Below are 15,840 nucleotides of genomic sequence, written 5' to 3'. Positions count from 1 at the left end.
CAGTAGTGCGCTTTTTTGTCGCTTATCACACAGTAGAAGAAGAAACATAATTCTCCGGGAAGTGCTCTAGTATAAAATTTAGAGAACTAACCTATGCTTTCACCTGTCAACAATGCTTTCACTGAATAATTTAGGCGTTATTTGCATATCTCAGGCTCTTCAGCATTCACCGAAGTTATTAGCTATCAGGCAATGCTTATCAAAGGCTTCGTCTCGTGCAACGCTATGCAACAACTCTATCACCTTCAACAGTAAGGGCACAAGGAGGCACACAGGCTTCAGATTACTTAACGAAAGTATAGTAAAACATGTCAGTTCACTGCAAAGGACTTTCTGCACAGCCTCTGTGGAGCTACACTGTTGGAACTGTGGCCAGTCTGTCGAACAAACTCCGGCCTTCTTCTGTTTATCGTGTAACTTTGTCCAGCCTCCAGATGAGAGGGCATCCTATTTCCTGATTATGGAGTGGTGAGTGATATAACGTTTTCAATTGAAATGTTACATTATGTAACATTGGAGGCACTGTTATTATCATTATTATTATTCATTTTGTTTGCACTCATCACAAACGGTGCATCCAGAAAGTATTCACACCCCTTGACGTTTTCAATTGTTTTGTGTTACAGCCTGAGTTTAAAATGTATTACATTGAGATTGTGTACCACTGGCCTACACACAATACCCCATAATTTCAAAGTGGGATTATGCTTTTAGAAAACTTTAAAAATGAATACAAAAATCAGTGGTGTTAAGTGAAAGTCCTACTTATGTCGTTTTTTCTTTCTGTAGTGTACTTTACTATTCATATTTTTGACAACTTTTATTTCACTACATTCCTAAATAAAATTATGTACGTTTTACTCCATACATTTTCCCAGACACCCAAAAGTACTCATTACATTTTGAATGCTTTGAAGGACATACTTATCAAGAGAACATCCCTGGTCATCTCTACTGCCTCCTGATCTGGCAGACTCACTAAACACAAATGCTTTATTTGGAAATGGAGTCTGAGTGTTGGAGTGTGCCCCTGACTATCCATAAATTCAAAACCAGAAAATCGTGCCATCTGGCTTGCTTAATATAAGGAATTTGAAATGAATTCTACTTTTTTACTTTTGATACTTAACTATATTTTAGCAATTGCATTTACTTTTGATACTTAAGTATATTCAAAACCAAACACCTTTTGACTTTTACTCATTTTACTGGGTGACTTTTTTACTTGTGTCATTTTCTATAAAAGGTATCTTGACAATTGAGTACTTTTTCCACCACTGTTAAAAATGAAAATATTAAATGTCTTGAGTCAATAAGTATTCAACCCCTTTCTTATGGAATGCCTAAATAAGTTCATGAGTAAAAATGTGCTTAACAAGTCACATAATAATTGCATGGACTCACTCTGTGTGCAATACAATCAAATCAAATGTTATTGTTCATACACATGGTTAGCTGATGTTAATACGAGTGTAACGAAATGCTTGTGCTTCACGGGTCGACCGTGCAGTAATATCTAACAAGTAATCTAACAATTTCACAACCACCAACCACACACAAGTGTAAAGGACAGGGGGTGTGAATGCTTATGTAAATGAGAATTCTGTATTTCATTTTCAATACAATTCTAAAAACATGTTTGCACTTTTTCATTATGGAGTATTGTGTGTAGATGGTTGAGAAAAAAAATATGTATTTAATCTATTTTGAATTCAGGCTGTAACACAACGACATGTGGAATAAATGTATGAGTAGGAATCACAATCAGTTAAAAAACAAGGCCTTTAATAGGACATAGATTCCTCCTAAAGTAGCCTACAGTGCAATGGATGCTTAACCTCTGTTATTGCTTATTTTAAGTGACCAGACCTTTGCACTGGATACCCAGAGGCTGCAGAAAACATACTTGAAGCTCCAGCGGTCTCTTCACCCTGACAACTTCAGCCAGAAAACTGTGGTATGGATGGAGGGCTCAGGGCTTGTCAATTGACAGCAATAAGGCAGGGACCACTTGGGTTTTGAGTAGGGATGGGCATTTTTAATGATTTCGCTATTAGAATGATATACAATTTTGGGGGTGATATCTGGGTATTCGAAATACATGCGTTTTTCAAGTTAAAAAACTTCAATGGGGACTTGCGGCGCACTCTCTGCTTGTCAAATAATCAGGTTATCATTAATAGTTACCTCAGCCACAAAGTTAAAATTGTCTATCGTAAAAATTCATGAAAACAAAAATTTGCTTTTGGGTCTTAATTTAAGTTTAGGCATAAGGTTAACAGTGTGGTTAATGTTATTTGCTAAGGTTAGGTTTAAATTTACGTTTTATGCAGATACAATTTTGAAATAGGCTAGGTTTATGACTGTGGTAACTTGTGATGACCATCAAATCGATGTAAAGAAGCTACACTAGCCAGTTAAGTTAGTAAGGCTAATTGAGGCTGTTTTGTTGTGCTCCCCATTCTTATCCACAACAGCTCTACTTTTTTATTAAACAACAGCCTACCTATTGGTTGATCATTGTAGCCTATTCCTTCTCATTTAGCCAACTTTATTCCGTAATTGTAATTCCATTTTGCATTGATTAGAAATCTCGCACTTCACTTGCTACACATGGAGTAGCCCAATAATGGACTAAAGGAGCCTAACGTTACTCCTTATAGTCCAAAGACCTTACATGTTCTGTTTAAAGGCGTATTGGCTCTGGAAGCCAAAACAGCCAAATACTCCATCTAAACGTGAATCGATTCTTAATTGCGGTATGTTTCTTGAAACATAAATCCTTTTACTTTCATATCACATCAAATTAATTTCACAAATGTAAAATACGTTTGTGGTGTCCGTCTTCCGTTCATACAGGTGTCTGGAGACGCAGATGGCTAATTAGCACAGGTAGTCCATTCTGTTTTCCGTAAACAAGCACTGTAACATGGAAATATGGCCGTGTCGGAACCCTAACCCTATAAAGGTGTGTATCAATTTAACCTTGATCTCGCTGATATGAAAGATAAGGTACATATGCTTCCAAAACGTGTTCATGTTCAGACCTTTACAAACTCCCCCGTACAGAAGACGCCTTCGTCCAATGACTCTTATGTGTAGTATAATGGAACTGAGTGTGTTGATCAAGGGGCTACACGTGGAGCCTCTGACAGTAGTGCAGCTTTGATTGATCGACAATAACAAAGTACACCTGTGAAAAATTACATACAGAAGAAAAAAAAAAATAGTACACGGTCATAAAAACTGTCCTAAAACTGTTGTTTGATAAATGTCATGGTCTATCCTTGTATGTCGAAAATGTCACATACATAATTGAATTACATTTTAGCCTTTTTATTCAAATAGGCCTATGTCATGTTTTGAATACTCCCAGAAGTAGGCTAATCGAATTCTAACGTCCGTTCGGATATTCAAATATTATAATAACTGCCCAAGTTTTGAAAAGGATAAGGCTGGGATAAGAGAAAAGGCGAGGTTCAGGGTTTTGAAAAATTGGTCCAGTGCTTGGGTTAGGTTTACGCTAGGACTTTCATGAAGGCTAATGTTTGAATAGAGGTTTTGATTTTTTTTTTTTACTAGGCCTGTACAGGACTAGGAATGGACAGTATTAGGCCTGTACAGTATTAGGAATGGACAGTATTAGGAATGGACTGTATTAGGAATGGACAACACTAGGAATGGGTGCTTGCATTTCACACTTAAAACCATTTTAGACCCTGTAATATCATGGGATAATGATATAATCTGGATAGGCTGGGATAATTATATAATTTAAATAACCCACCATACTTCAATGGGACAAGACAGTTATAATCTACATAGGCTGGGATAATGATATCATTTAAATTACCCACTATACTTCAATGGGACTAGACAGTTATCACCTAATTAGCTGACCTTATACTGTTGCACAATGGGACTGAAAGCAAAACATGCTGCCAAGGATTCCTCTACCACAACCAAATCATTACACAACTTTCCGATTGTATTATTAATCAGCACCCCTGGCTACATTCCCCTAATTTGACTGTCCTACAGGGGGTAAAACTCATTACTTACAATTACAAGGTTTCCAGGATGCTCCTGTTGCATTTGAGGCATCCAGGTAAAGACAAAGGGCATACTGCTGACATGACAGCCCCTCTGGCCACCACTGGAGGCTATTGATCCTGCCTGGGTTTGAAGGACCTGACAGCTGCAAATGCTCTCTGCCTGTCAGCCATCTCCAAAACTAAGTCCAACATGGCACCCTATTCACTTTGTAGTGCACTACTTTTTATTGGATGGCATAGGGTGCCATTTGGGATGCATCCTAAGCTTGTATCCACCGTTACACCCATCCGCCACATCTCACTTATACCTGTTCCCTGATGGATCCAGACACATCCCAACCCGCTTCCCGCTGTAAAGTGTCAAGATCTGTCGAAGAATCTAATTATCACCCAGGGTTTGGCTTTTAAAGATAAATGGATATAGAGGAAAGGGGAATACCTAGTCAGTTGCACAATTTAAAGCATTCAACCGAAATGTGTCTTCCGCATTCAACCCAATCCCTCTGAATCGGAGAGGTGGCAATGTGTGAAATAACTTGTAATGTAATTCCCATGGTGACATGGTCTTTCCCACATTTGTGACAGTTTGACAGTTTGAGGAAAGATGTGTTAAATGTGTTTGTGTTTATTTTTGTCTGTCTGACGTCTAATATTCTCTATATACAGTCACATCCCAAATGACTGGTACCCTTGATAAAGATGAGCAAAAAATACTGTAAAATAACTAATACAAACACTCAGCTATATTGTATGCAAAAATTATTTTGACAATTAGATTATTTAATACTAATATAATTGCTCAGAGAAAGAGATTTTGTTTAACAAGTAATAAATTAGATCGGGGTCAGAATTATTGGCACCCCTATTTTCAATACTCCGACACCCTTTGCTTACGAGGATAACGGCACTGACCCTGAAATGTTTTATACGATTGGAGAACGCACTAGGCGGGGTCCCAGATCAGAGTTGCAGTCTGTTTTGGAATGGGTGGCCAGTAATAAACTGGTCCTGAACATTTCTAAAACTAAGAGCATTTCATTTGGTACAAATCATTCCCTAAGTTTTAGACCTCAGCTGAATCTGGTAATGAATGGTGTGGCTGTTGAACAAGTTGAGGAGAGTAAGTTAGTTGGTGTTACCTTAGATTGTAAACTGTCATGGTCAAAACATATAGATTCAATGGTTGTAAAGATTGGGATAAGTCTGTCTAATAAAGAGATGCTCTGCTTTTTTTGACACCACACTCCACAAAGCAAGTCGTGCAGACTCTAGTTTGATCTTATCTTGAAGAAAGATCTAGTAAAGGTGCTGCTGGCCCAGAACGGAGCAGCCCGACTTAATTGTAATCATAGGGCTAATATTAATACTTTGCATGCCAGTTTCTCTTGGTTAAGAGTTGAGGAAAGACTGACTGTGTCACTTCTTGTTTTTATAAGAAACATTAATGTGTTGGAAATTCCAAATTGTTTCCATAATCAACTTACACACAGCACTGACACACACACTTATGCCACCAGGGGTCTTTTCACAGTCCCCAGGTCCAGAACAAATTCACAGCAAACCTGGTTTCAAAAAAACAAATGAAGCAACACCTCACGGCATAACTCCTCTCCCCCATGTGATCTAATTGTTGTGTGTACTGACATGTATGTGGAACTGATAGATGCACACACACACACTACATGTTCATGTTTTAAATGTATCTAAAGTCTTTTTTTCTTCATGTGTTGTAATCCAGTAAGACTAGCTGTTGCTAATGGGGTTCCTAATAAATCTAAATTAAACCTTAGACATTCCTCCATACAGAATCTTTCCTTTATCTATGCTCATGAACTGTCCTCTTCAATACAAACCAAAGGTTTTCAATGGGGTTGAAGTCCAGAAACTGAGCTGGCCATTGCAAAATGTTGATTTTGTGCTCAATTAACCATTTCTTTGTGGATTTTGATGTGTACTTGGGGTTAATGTTTTGCTGGAAGATCCACTTGCAGCCAGGTTTAAAATGTCATGCTACTTGGTGAAGTTCATGATGCCATTGACCTTAACAATATAACTCCGTATTTGTATTATTTATTTCATACAGTCATTTTCTGTTCATCTTTGTCAAGGGTGCTGATAATTTTGGATGTGACTATGTTACCATTATGTGATGTCAGTCTGGGCATATAGACTAACTACAGTACAGTGCTCAATGTACTGAATCTTTACTTGTAAGTTAAAGTTGTCTATTTCTTTTGTCAGAAAGAACAAGAGTACTCTGAATACCAGTCAGCCCTAGTAAACAAAGCATACAGGACCCTGCTCAAGCCTTTGAGTCGTGGCCTTTACATGGTGAGTTTGTCCTTTTTTAAAAAAGTGTTTTATTATTTATATAGACACACTTTGAATTAATGTTAGCACCAGTGGAGGCTGCTGAGAGGAGGACGGCTCATAATAATGGCTAGAATGGAGTGGATGGAATGGCATCAAATACATGGAAACTATGTGTTTGTATTTGATAGTATTCCACGTATTCTGCTCCAGCTATTGCCACGAGCCCGTCCTCCCCAATTAAGGTGCCACCAACCTTCGGTGGTTAGCACAGTTTTTCTTAACAATCCCTTTTTCTCAAACCTATTCAATCAGTCAAATAGTATTAACGTAGCAAGAACCCTTTTAACAACCACAGCTGTCACATTGTTTGAGTGTAACCTAGCCTAGAACCCCTAAGAGCAATCAACAGCACAAAGCCCCCCCCCCCCCCCCCCCCCCCCCCCCATCAGTTTGTCTACTGTACTTGTAGGTTTTTATAACATGCCAGACGGTCAGTGATATGTTTGTGACAACCTGGTGGAATGTTGTGTTCCCTTCAATGTCCGTAAAGTTTTTTTAAGTGACTTCCTGCTTCATTTTCAGCTCGAGCTGAATGGCATGGGGATAGAGGAGGGGACTGATGCGGGGGCTGATCCTCTGTTCCTTATGGAGTTGATGGAGATCAACCAAGCACTGGAGGAGGCACGAAGCAAAGAAGAGTCGGCCAAGATAGGCGCCTCTATGAAAGGTGTGGGTTGAAAAAGTCATTTTACTCAGGCTAGTTTTTTTGTTTTTGAGTATGTTGATTTGAATCGGCAGGATGTGAGATTAATGAAACGGATCAGTGTTTTGCTTATTTTTGCAGTAATGACTTTGACATGCTCACGGATTAGATTTTTTTTCGGGGTGATGAAATTGTACCGTATGGCCCCTAAATGCAAAATGTATTCAAGTTTTACTTTGCCCTTTTACTTGCAGAGAAGTTGAAAGACTTGACTGAACAAATAGATGCATCCCTGCACAAAGGTATGCTGCACTATCTCAGATAGCAAAGGGTTTTGTTACTCTCCCTCCTGTCTTCAGTCTTCAGAGATGCTTGCTGATGCCCTGGTGAGACATGGTTCAACTTTCACTCAACGTCTATTTCTTTTCAACAGGTGAGCTTCAAGCTGCCAAAGCGCTTCTCGCCCAAATGAAATACTTTGCGAACATTGAAGAGAAGGTGAAGGAAAAACTTTCAGAGCCAATGTAAACGGTGTTGACTTCCTTTTTATGCTTCCAGGGTCATGTTAAGGTTGTTGAGACTTTCAAATAATACAATGACACATTTGAATAGAAGGTTTTAAAGATGTATTCGCATGCAAGTTTCAGGTATACAAATAAATGTCAAATATTTACTGATTACTTGTTGCCTTCCTTTTTGTGTGTGTAGTTGGTCAGTTAAAAAGACATTTACATTATCCAGTTTGATTCAAATGAAAACATGACATCCTTTACTCCCTCGTTCTCCCCACAGCTTCTAGCTCAAGGCCATCAGACTGCTAAACAGCAATCACTAACTCAGAGGCTGCTGCCTACATTGAGACCCAATCACTAGCCACTTTAATAAATGGATCACTAGTCGCTTTAAACAATGCCACTTTAAACAATGCTTTACATATCTTACATTACTCATATCATATGTATATACTGTATTTTATGCCATCTATTGCAACTTGCCTATGCTGCTCGCCCATCACTCATCCATATATTTATGTACGTATTCTCATTCACCCCTTTTAGATTTGTGTGTATTAGGTAGTTGTTGGGGAATTGTTAGATATTACTGCACTGCCGGAACTAGACGCACAAGCATTTTGCTACACTCACATTAACATCTGCTAACCATGTGTATGTGACCAATAACATTTGATTTGAAATATGTGTAAATAATACAGTATTAAGGACATTGGAGGGTCAGGATGGTGTATTTCAACTGCATACATTTAATGTGACAGAAACAGACATTTAATTGCACTGATTGAAATCCCGAAAATAACATTTACATGATTATCTTGCCTGTCAGTGCAGCATGTAATTAATAGGTCCTCAGGTTGAGTCACTGGGAAATGTGAGTTGTGAATATGCACCTCGTAACCTGTAGAGGGAGACATACTACCTTGAAAATACAGGGTGAAGAAAAGCAGCTCATATCTCTCTGAACCAAGAGGATGCCCTTTACAGAATTAGAAAGTTATTTATGTATGCCAAATACACATATATATAATACAATTATGCTAGTCAGATGGGCGCTATTGAATAATGATTAAGCTGCCTGTTCAGTGGGGCCTCGGCTCTCATCGTTGTAATTATTAGTTCAAGAAGAATGGCAAGTTGTGCCAGTCATGGCGTCCCTTAGAGATCTCTCCCATACAATTTGTTAAAACATTTTTTTTAATCTACAGTGGATTGAATATTTGAAAATCAAGCTTCCATTTTCCCCCATTTTTGTTTATTCATCATGCATTTATGGAACTCAAAGTTAATACCCAGCTAGCACAGAACATTCTGAGAACCACATGTTCCTTAGAGCTTGGAGAGAGGGTGATTTTAATATGGTTATTGTATACAACTTTCCCACAACTTTCTGGAAATGGTGTAGGATAGTTGCTTGGCTTTGGTACATTCTCTGCACATTTTAAGGAACTTGGCAAAAAAATGTTATTTTCTTGGTATTTCATTCCTTTAACAGAATGTTACCTAAAAGTTCAAACATGGTTACATTTAATTTACATTTTGGTAATGTTCTAGAAACGTTCCCCTACTGGTTTGACATTGGGAATCTTCTCAAATAGATCAGAGAATGTTAAGAAACAACATTCTATCGCAATTTCAGTACTTCATAATGTTTCTTACAGGTTTCCTCATGATTCTATTTAAAGTCATGTTCTCATCTTGTTCTGAGAAAATTAAGAAAACTACATAAAATCCACACACAAATGTTTATGTTCAGAGACTGTTCTAAGAATTTTATTTAAAAACATACATTCCGTTTTCAGCATCAACAAAACTCTATCCTCGATCTTGTGTGTTCAGGTGTGTTGGCCTCGCCCACTAATTGGCCACACCTGATCTTAATGAGTGGTTGTTTCCTTTGAAATTCGGTCTGTTTGAATAGACTAAAATAATGCATGAGTTAAAAAAACATGGCATGCTAGCTCTATTCTGGTGGCACAGTGGACTAATTTCATGGATAGAGAACAGACGATCATGGGTTCGAATCTCACTGATGCCGTGCCACAGTAATAAAGAAATGTATTTGTGTGATTTATGCCAAGCAAATTTATTTCCATGTGTCCTATCTGTGCTTGGAGTACAAAACAGTTAATCTAAGCTAGCAGTCTTATTGAAATGTTGTCAGAACATTATTTAATTAACTTAAATTAACCTATAATTTCCATACTCAGAAAGTTAATTAACCTTCCAGGAAAACTTGCAGGGAACCACAGTAAAATGTTCTCAGAACCTACCTGCAACTGTTCTCAGAACCTTAAAAAAAACATTAAGTTTTACCGGTCAGGGAACTTCATTCTGAACCAATGAAATACCTGTGAGATAGCAGCCTTTGTGCACCATACCTGATCAGTTCCACCACCTCTGCAACCTCTTTACTGTCCATCAAAGCCCAGGGATCATCTTCAGATATATATGTCTGTGGAGCTGTTCTACATCCCTCATAACCAGGTGCTTGACTAAGGGTCCATCATAACCAAGGCTTCATAGTCTATGACCTAAACTCTAAGTAACCTCTAGGTAACCTGAAGTCACCCTCACAGGTTCTGTCACTCTCCTCATCTCCTGCTGGGCCTGTCCCAGACTGTAATCACAGCCAACCACCCACAATAAATATTGGCCAAATAATAATCCTACCTGATTTCCAATGGAATATAAAGGAATATGTAGGATGTGACATGTGGGACTTTTTGCCAAATTCAACATAAAACAACTCCAACCACAGGTCAATTAGATTTTAGAAAGATCTAAGGGCAGGTCTGTTTGTGACAGCCCTTTCACAGTCTCTCCTTCACAACCAGACAACCAACCATTCCACTGCTGTAGTATCCCCAGCATCATTCAGGCTGAGATAACATTCCAGTTCATAAATGGATCTCGTTGGCATGAAAGCTGCATCTTCTGAGTGCCTGCACCAAGCCATTGTAGAAATGGAAACTGATCACTACACAGCACTGAATACCCTGCCAGTCAAACAGGAAGGATACTGCCCTTGTCGCTGCAGCTTGCCCAGAATGACCAGTTAGCTTTGGAACCCTGTCAGGCTCCAGAACTACAACCACTACTGGGTACTTTGTGTCCTCAACCTGTTAGGACACACTCTTGTCCTGGTCACCTTTAAGACTTTGAATCAACCTTGCACACTTAGTTTCAGTGGGGAAAGTTATAGCTATACATACACTGAACAAAAATATAAACCCAACATGTAAAGTGTTGGTCCCATATTTCATGAACTGATATAAAAGATCCCAGAAATTTTCCATGCGCACATGGCTTATTTCTCTCAAATGTTGTGCACAAATGTATTTACATTCCAGTTAGTGAACATTTCTCCTTTGCCAACATAATCCATCCACCTGACAGGTGTGGCATATCAAGAAGCTGATTAAACAGCCTGACCTTGGCCTCCTGAGTGGAGCAGTGGTCTAAGGCACTGCATCACAGTGCTAGCTGTGCCACTAGAGATTCTGGGTTTGAGTCCAGGCTCTGTCGAAGCCGGCCGCAACCGGGAGACCCATGGAGCGGCGCACAATTGGCACACAAAGGGACTCTCAGACCATGACAAACAAGACTCTCTTGTCTAATGAAACCAAGATTGAACTCGTTGGCCTGAATGCCAAGCGTCACGTTTGGAGGAAACCTAGCACCATCCCTACGGTGAAGCATGGTGGTGGCAGCATCATGCTGTGGGGATGTTTTTCAGAGGCAGGGACTGGGAGACTAGTCAGGATCGAGGGAAAGATGAACAGAGCCATATACAGAGAGTTCCTTGATAAATCTAAATTGATGAGGGGGAAAAACAATTTAATCCATTTTAGAATAAGGCTGTAACGTAACAAAATGTGTAAAAAGTCAAGGGGTCTGAATTATTTCCAAATGCACTGTATGCTACTAGAGTGGCTGACTGTTGTATGACATGTAGCTTGGTTATTCTACCATGTGCTTGTATCGTGAAAAACATGAACACACATTGGAAAGCTTGTTGGCTTCAGCTATTCATACAAAACAAATGTAACTATGTGAATGAATGTCACCGACAAGTATCTGAAGGTGACTTCTATCACAAAATAAATGATGACCCTACCCTAGAATTCCAGCATAATATCTCATCTACAGTGGAAAGCTATTTGGAATCAGGACAAATCACCAAAAAGTAAGTTGAATTTCTGTGTGAAATTTCCTAAGATACCAACTTTCTATACAGTCGCTAAATTACACAAACAAGTGTCTCCTCCTCCAGGTAGACCCATTGTAGCAGCAATCGACTCTGTGACATCCAACATTTCTAAGTTTGTGGATTATCACATTAAACCGATGGCTGAGAATCTTCCATCTTATGTCAAAGACACTAGTCACATGATCTCATTGATAGAGAGCTTACGAAGGATCACAGAGGGCACCCTGCTGGCCACTTTTGATGGGGAGAGCTTGTACACTAACATCCCACACACTGGAGGCTTGCATGCGCTGCAACACTCCCTTCAGCAGAGACACTCTACCCTTGCTCCATCATATGATCGCATCTTACAACTTACTAAACTGATATTATCCAATAACTACTTTGTCTTTGATTCAGACCTTTTCCTTCAAATTTGGGGTGTAGCCATGGGCTCTCCCTTTTCCCCCAACTATGTGAACCTGTATATGGGACAATTTGAGGAAGCGCTCCTTTACAAAACAGACACACCCACTACTTTCTAAAATCCTCCTATGGAAGAGATACATAGATGATGTCTTTGTGCTCTGGAAAGGAAGTCAACAGGAACTCAATTAATTCCAAACTACCTGGAAGTATGGATCCTCAAAGAGAATGATGCATTACACACAGACCGCAATACCCTGCTATGTGCGGATAGTATGCATCCCCTTCCCCTCAGGAATGGTCTACCATATAGCCATTAATGCAGGGTTAAACCAATATGTGGCCACCAGACAGATTTTGACAGCAATGCTAAAGAAATGACAGATACATTCAAAATGAAAGGCTACAAAGACAAAACTGTTGATGCTGCAATGATGAAAATTTCTCAAAAACCAAGTGAGGAATTACTAAAAACTCAACCAAAGAAGAAAAACAACGCAGCCGTCTTTTGCCCCAAGTACACCAAGTGGTCGGAGAAAATGAAAGCAATCCTGAAAAAGCACTGGCATATTCTGCAATCAGACAAAAAAATTGCACACCTCTTCAAGAACCCCCACTGGTGGTCTATAAGCGTGGTTGCAATATTGGAGATAGCTTGGTGAGATTTGAACTGCCCTCTGAGCCCACTCAGACACTCTTGACACCCATTCCAAATGGAAACTACAAATGTGGTTCATGCGCACAGTGAAATATCACTATAAAAAGATCCTTCTTCAGACACCCACATACAGGTCTGAAAATCCCTGTTAGGGGTATCATCTCATGCAAGACCAAGGGAGTAATCTATCTCATCACCTGTTCATGTGGTAAAGCCCACGTAGGACAAACGAAAAGACAATTAAAACAACGCAGAGCAGAACACCGCAGCTCAATCAGGTGGAAGGACATTGTTCATCCAGTAGCAGCTCACTTTGTTGAAGCTAACCATCCCATCTCCTCCCTCATATACACAGGCATTGAGCATGTTGCTCTACCAAGGAGAGGAGGTAACATGGAGATCCTACTACTACAAAGAGAGGCTTACTGGATATCCTTTCTAAAAAATTGACCCCTAGTGGTCTGAATATTGGCCATTCTTATGAACAATTCTCTCTTTTATGAACATTTCTTACAAATTTATATATTTTTTCTACAGCTTATTAGCGTAAACCCAATATGTTCCCCCTGTTGATGATGCTCATTATGCATTAAGGTTGAACCAAAAGATCACATGTAACACATATAAATGAAATAGGAAACAATTAAATATGTGACATTTAATTAAACAATAATGTATGTTGTTGCTAATATTATGTACAATATTCAATTATGTTTCCATATGATAACAATAGCCTAATATATTTAATATGCCATAAACTATTGTTTTTGAAAATGTTCTCTCAATTCATTCTAAATAACTTAATCATTATGACACACCCCTCATTATTGTCATTGGTTGCACTAATTACACTGTTTGTCTACATAACCTGGTTCAAGTATTCATGACATCACCCTGAAGAAGGCACAGTGATGCCGAAACGTTGGTGATTTACCCAATAAATTACTGGGAGTTTAAATATGGAGTGTGCGACACTCTTTATTTTGATTAGTTTATAGTTTATTCACCATTAGTCAGCATCTCCACACAAAATCATTTTTCTAGGTGTGCGCCAGCTCATGTTTTTTTATTCGGCTTCAGTTATTCAAACAAAACGTAGTCATTCCAGTGCCACTCAGTCCTAGTTATACCAAGAGACGATTTGACCTCCATCAAATCGTATTATGGCAGCTCTATGGGATTTGAGGAAAAATCCAGGGTGGCCCCAAAGCTAATCTGTGGTGGCCCCCTGACTAAATTGCATGAGTAGGGGCTAAAGACAAAATCCTTCAAAGATCCTTGGACCCCCATTTCTTATTTTTTTTCGATGTATGAGCACGCTTGTTCATCTTATACCCAATTACAATAACCACAGCATCAAAACACGTGTAACTGTATGTATTTTTGTGAGCCAGCTACCATGCAGGACTGAACGAGAGCAAATGTGTCTATTAATCAGCTACCAAAAAGTAAAGCTTACATTAATCAAATATTCATAGTTGATATTTCCGTCTATTGTATCTCTATGTTTACTTTTCTATATGTCCTAGATGCATTAAGATATCCTAATGCTGTTTTTGTGTATGTAGGGTAGACAACTGACTACTTGTATTCCAAATGTTAGCAATATCAGAGCTTGTAATATTGGGTTAAATGAGTTTGTGGCATTCTGTATTTTTTGAGTTTATGGGGTGTGTCACACTATCGCTACATTTAACCACTTTTACAGAAAGATATTTGTACACAACCATCCATTTAATAAATGGGAGAAATTAGAGATGTGAAAAAACATGCGTGTGCTTTGTTCTACCTCGGGTAGGGGTATCTAACAAATTTGGAGGCCTTGCTACTAGCCTATTTTATGTAATTTGTTAGACTCAAATGAAAGTGATTACATGTATAGAACAGTGATACACAGGGACACTTAAGCAACAATCTGATCCAGAACCACCATCACATAGATCAACTAATTAGTGAAGTAGTTCCTCACACAGCAATCTAAAACTAGTATTAGAGGGAACACAACTTGCTTTCTCCAATCTATGTCAAACAGAAACGGCATGTAAAATGCCACAGGACTATTCTTTGGGGCCCTGACTGGGATTCTCTGGGAACATCCATCCATACAGTAACAGGACTTGACTGGTTGTTTATTAAGTCTGGAACAACAATGTAATGTGTTCCTGCTGCCACTTTGGAGAAGCCGCTTCCCTATTACTGTTGGATAGACAGTAAATTAAACAGTAGGTCTGCCTGGCACACCCACTGCAGTGAGACTCACAGGCCTATTTATTATTCATGCTGTAATCGGAAGGCATCTACCGCCTCTAAATTAATGAGAAAATGTGATCGACCAACTCGGAGGCCACTGCTGTCTCCAGGGACTCTTTGAAATTGAGTTTGAAAGAAAAGGGAAGGGGTAGAAAACACTAACTGCAGCATAGCAAGAGAAATAGACTTGGATGGGAATGCATGGTGGAATGAACTAGGTACATGTGGTTTTAGATTAAGAAAGGTAGGCTTAGTTAGCGGCAGTGAGTGGGAAAGGAAATGGAGCAAAAATAGACTTTTTTTCTGCTGCTTTAATGGCACCTGGGCTTAAAGTGGAAGGGGAAAACATTTGGGCGCTGTTTGCTTGTCTGTCTAATCCCTTTAGTCGCTTCCTTGGTTCTGCTACTGGAAGCTGAGGGTTAGAGCAAAAGGGTGATATAAAAAATTAAAAAACTCTTGTAACCTTGTAAGTTTCTCACAAAAGTTTCTGACAGAAACCAAAGGTGAAACAGCTAATTATCAGCCTTGTCCCAAACTGACAGATTCTGCCAGTATGGCTCACAATCTGACATGGTAAATTTTGTCAGGAAAAGGAATGTAAAATAATTATATATCTATGGAGAAATCCTATGATTGAGGTTTGGAACAATGGAAAACCATATGATTGAGGTCTGGAACAATGGAGAATGAATTTGGTCCTCTGGTTCACAAGTGTGAATTGAGCTGTGGTT

The 15,840-nt window shown here is 39.0% G+C and overlaps 1 protein-coding gene across 1 annotated transcript; it reads left to right on the top strand.

The window, feature by feature from the left end:
• The first annotated feature begins 13 nt into the window (after positions 1 to 13).
• hscb (HscB mitochondrial iron-sulfur cluster cochaperone) lies at positions 14 to 7,748 on the top strand. The gene is made up of 6 exons (XM_055887660.1): positions 14 to 468; positions 1,861 to 1,957; positions 6,297 to 6,386; positions 6,951 to 7,095; positions 7,326 to 7,373; positions 7,505 to 7,748. Exons 1-6 carry the CDS (start codon positions 113 to 115, stop codon positions 7,597 to 7,599), a joined length of 831 nt encoding a protein of 276 aa, XP_055743635.1. The 5' UTR covers positions 14 to 112; the 3' UTR covers positions 7,600 to 7,748.
• The last annotated feature ends 8,092 nt before the right edge of the window (positions 7,749 to 15,840 follow it).

The sequence above is a fragment of the Salvelinus fontinalis genome, chromosome 28, assembly GCF_029448725.1.
Source record: "Salvelinus fontinalis isolate EN_2023a chromosome 28, ASM2944872v1, whole genome shotgun sequence".
Taxonomy (NCBI): Eukaryota; Metazoa; Chordata; class Actinopteri; order Salmoniformes; family Salmonidae; genus Salvelinus; species Salvelinus fontinalis.
Note: the sequence above shows the minus strand (reverse complement) of the source record. Positions and strands in the feature narration are given on the sequence as shown.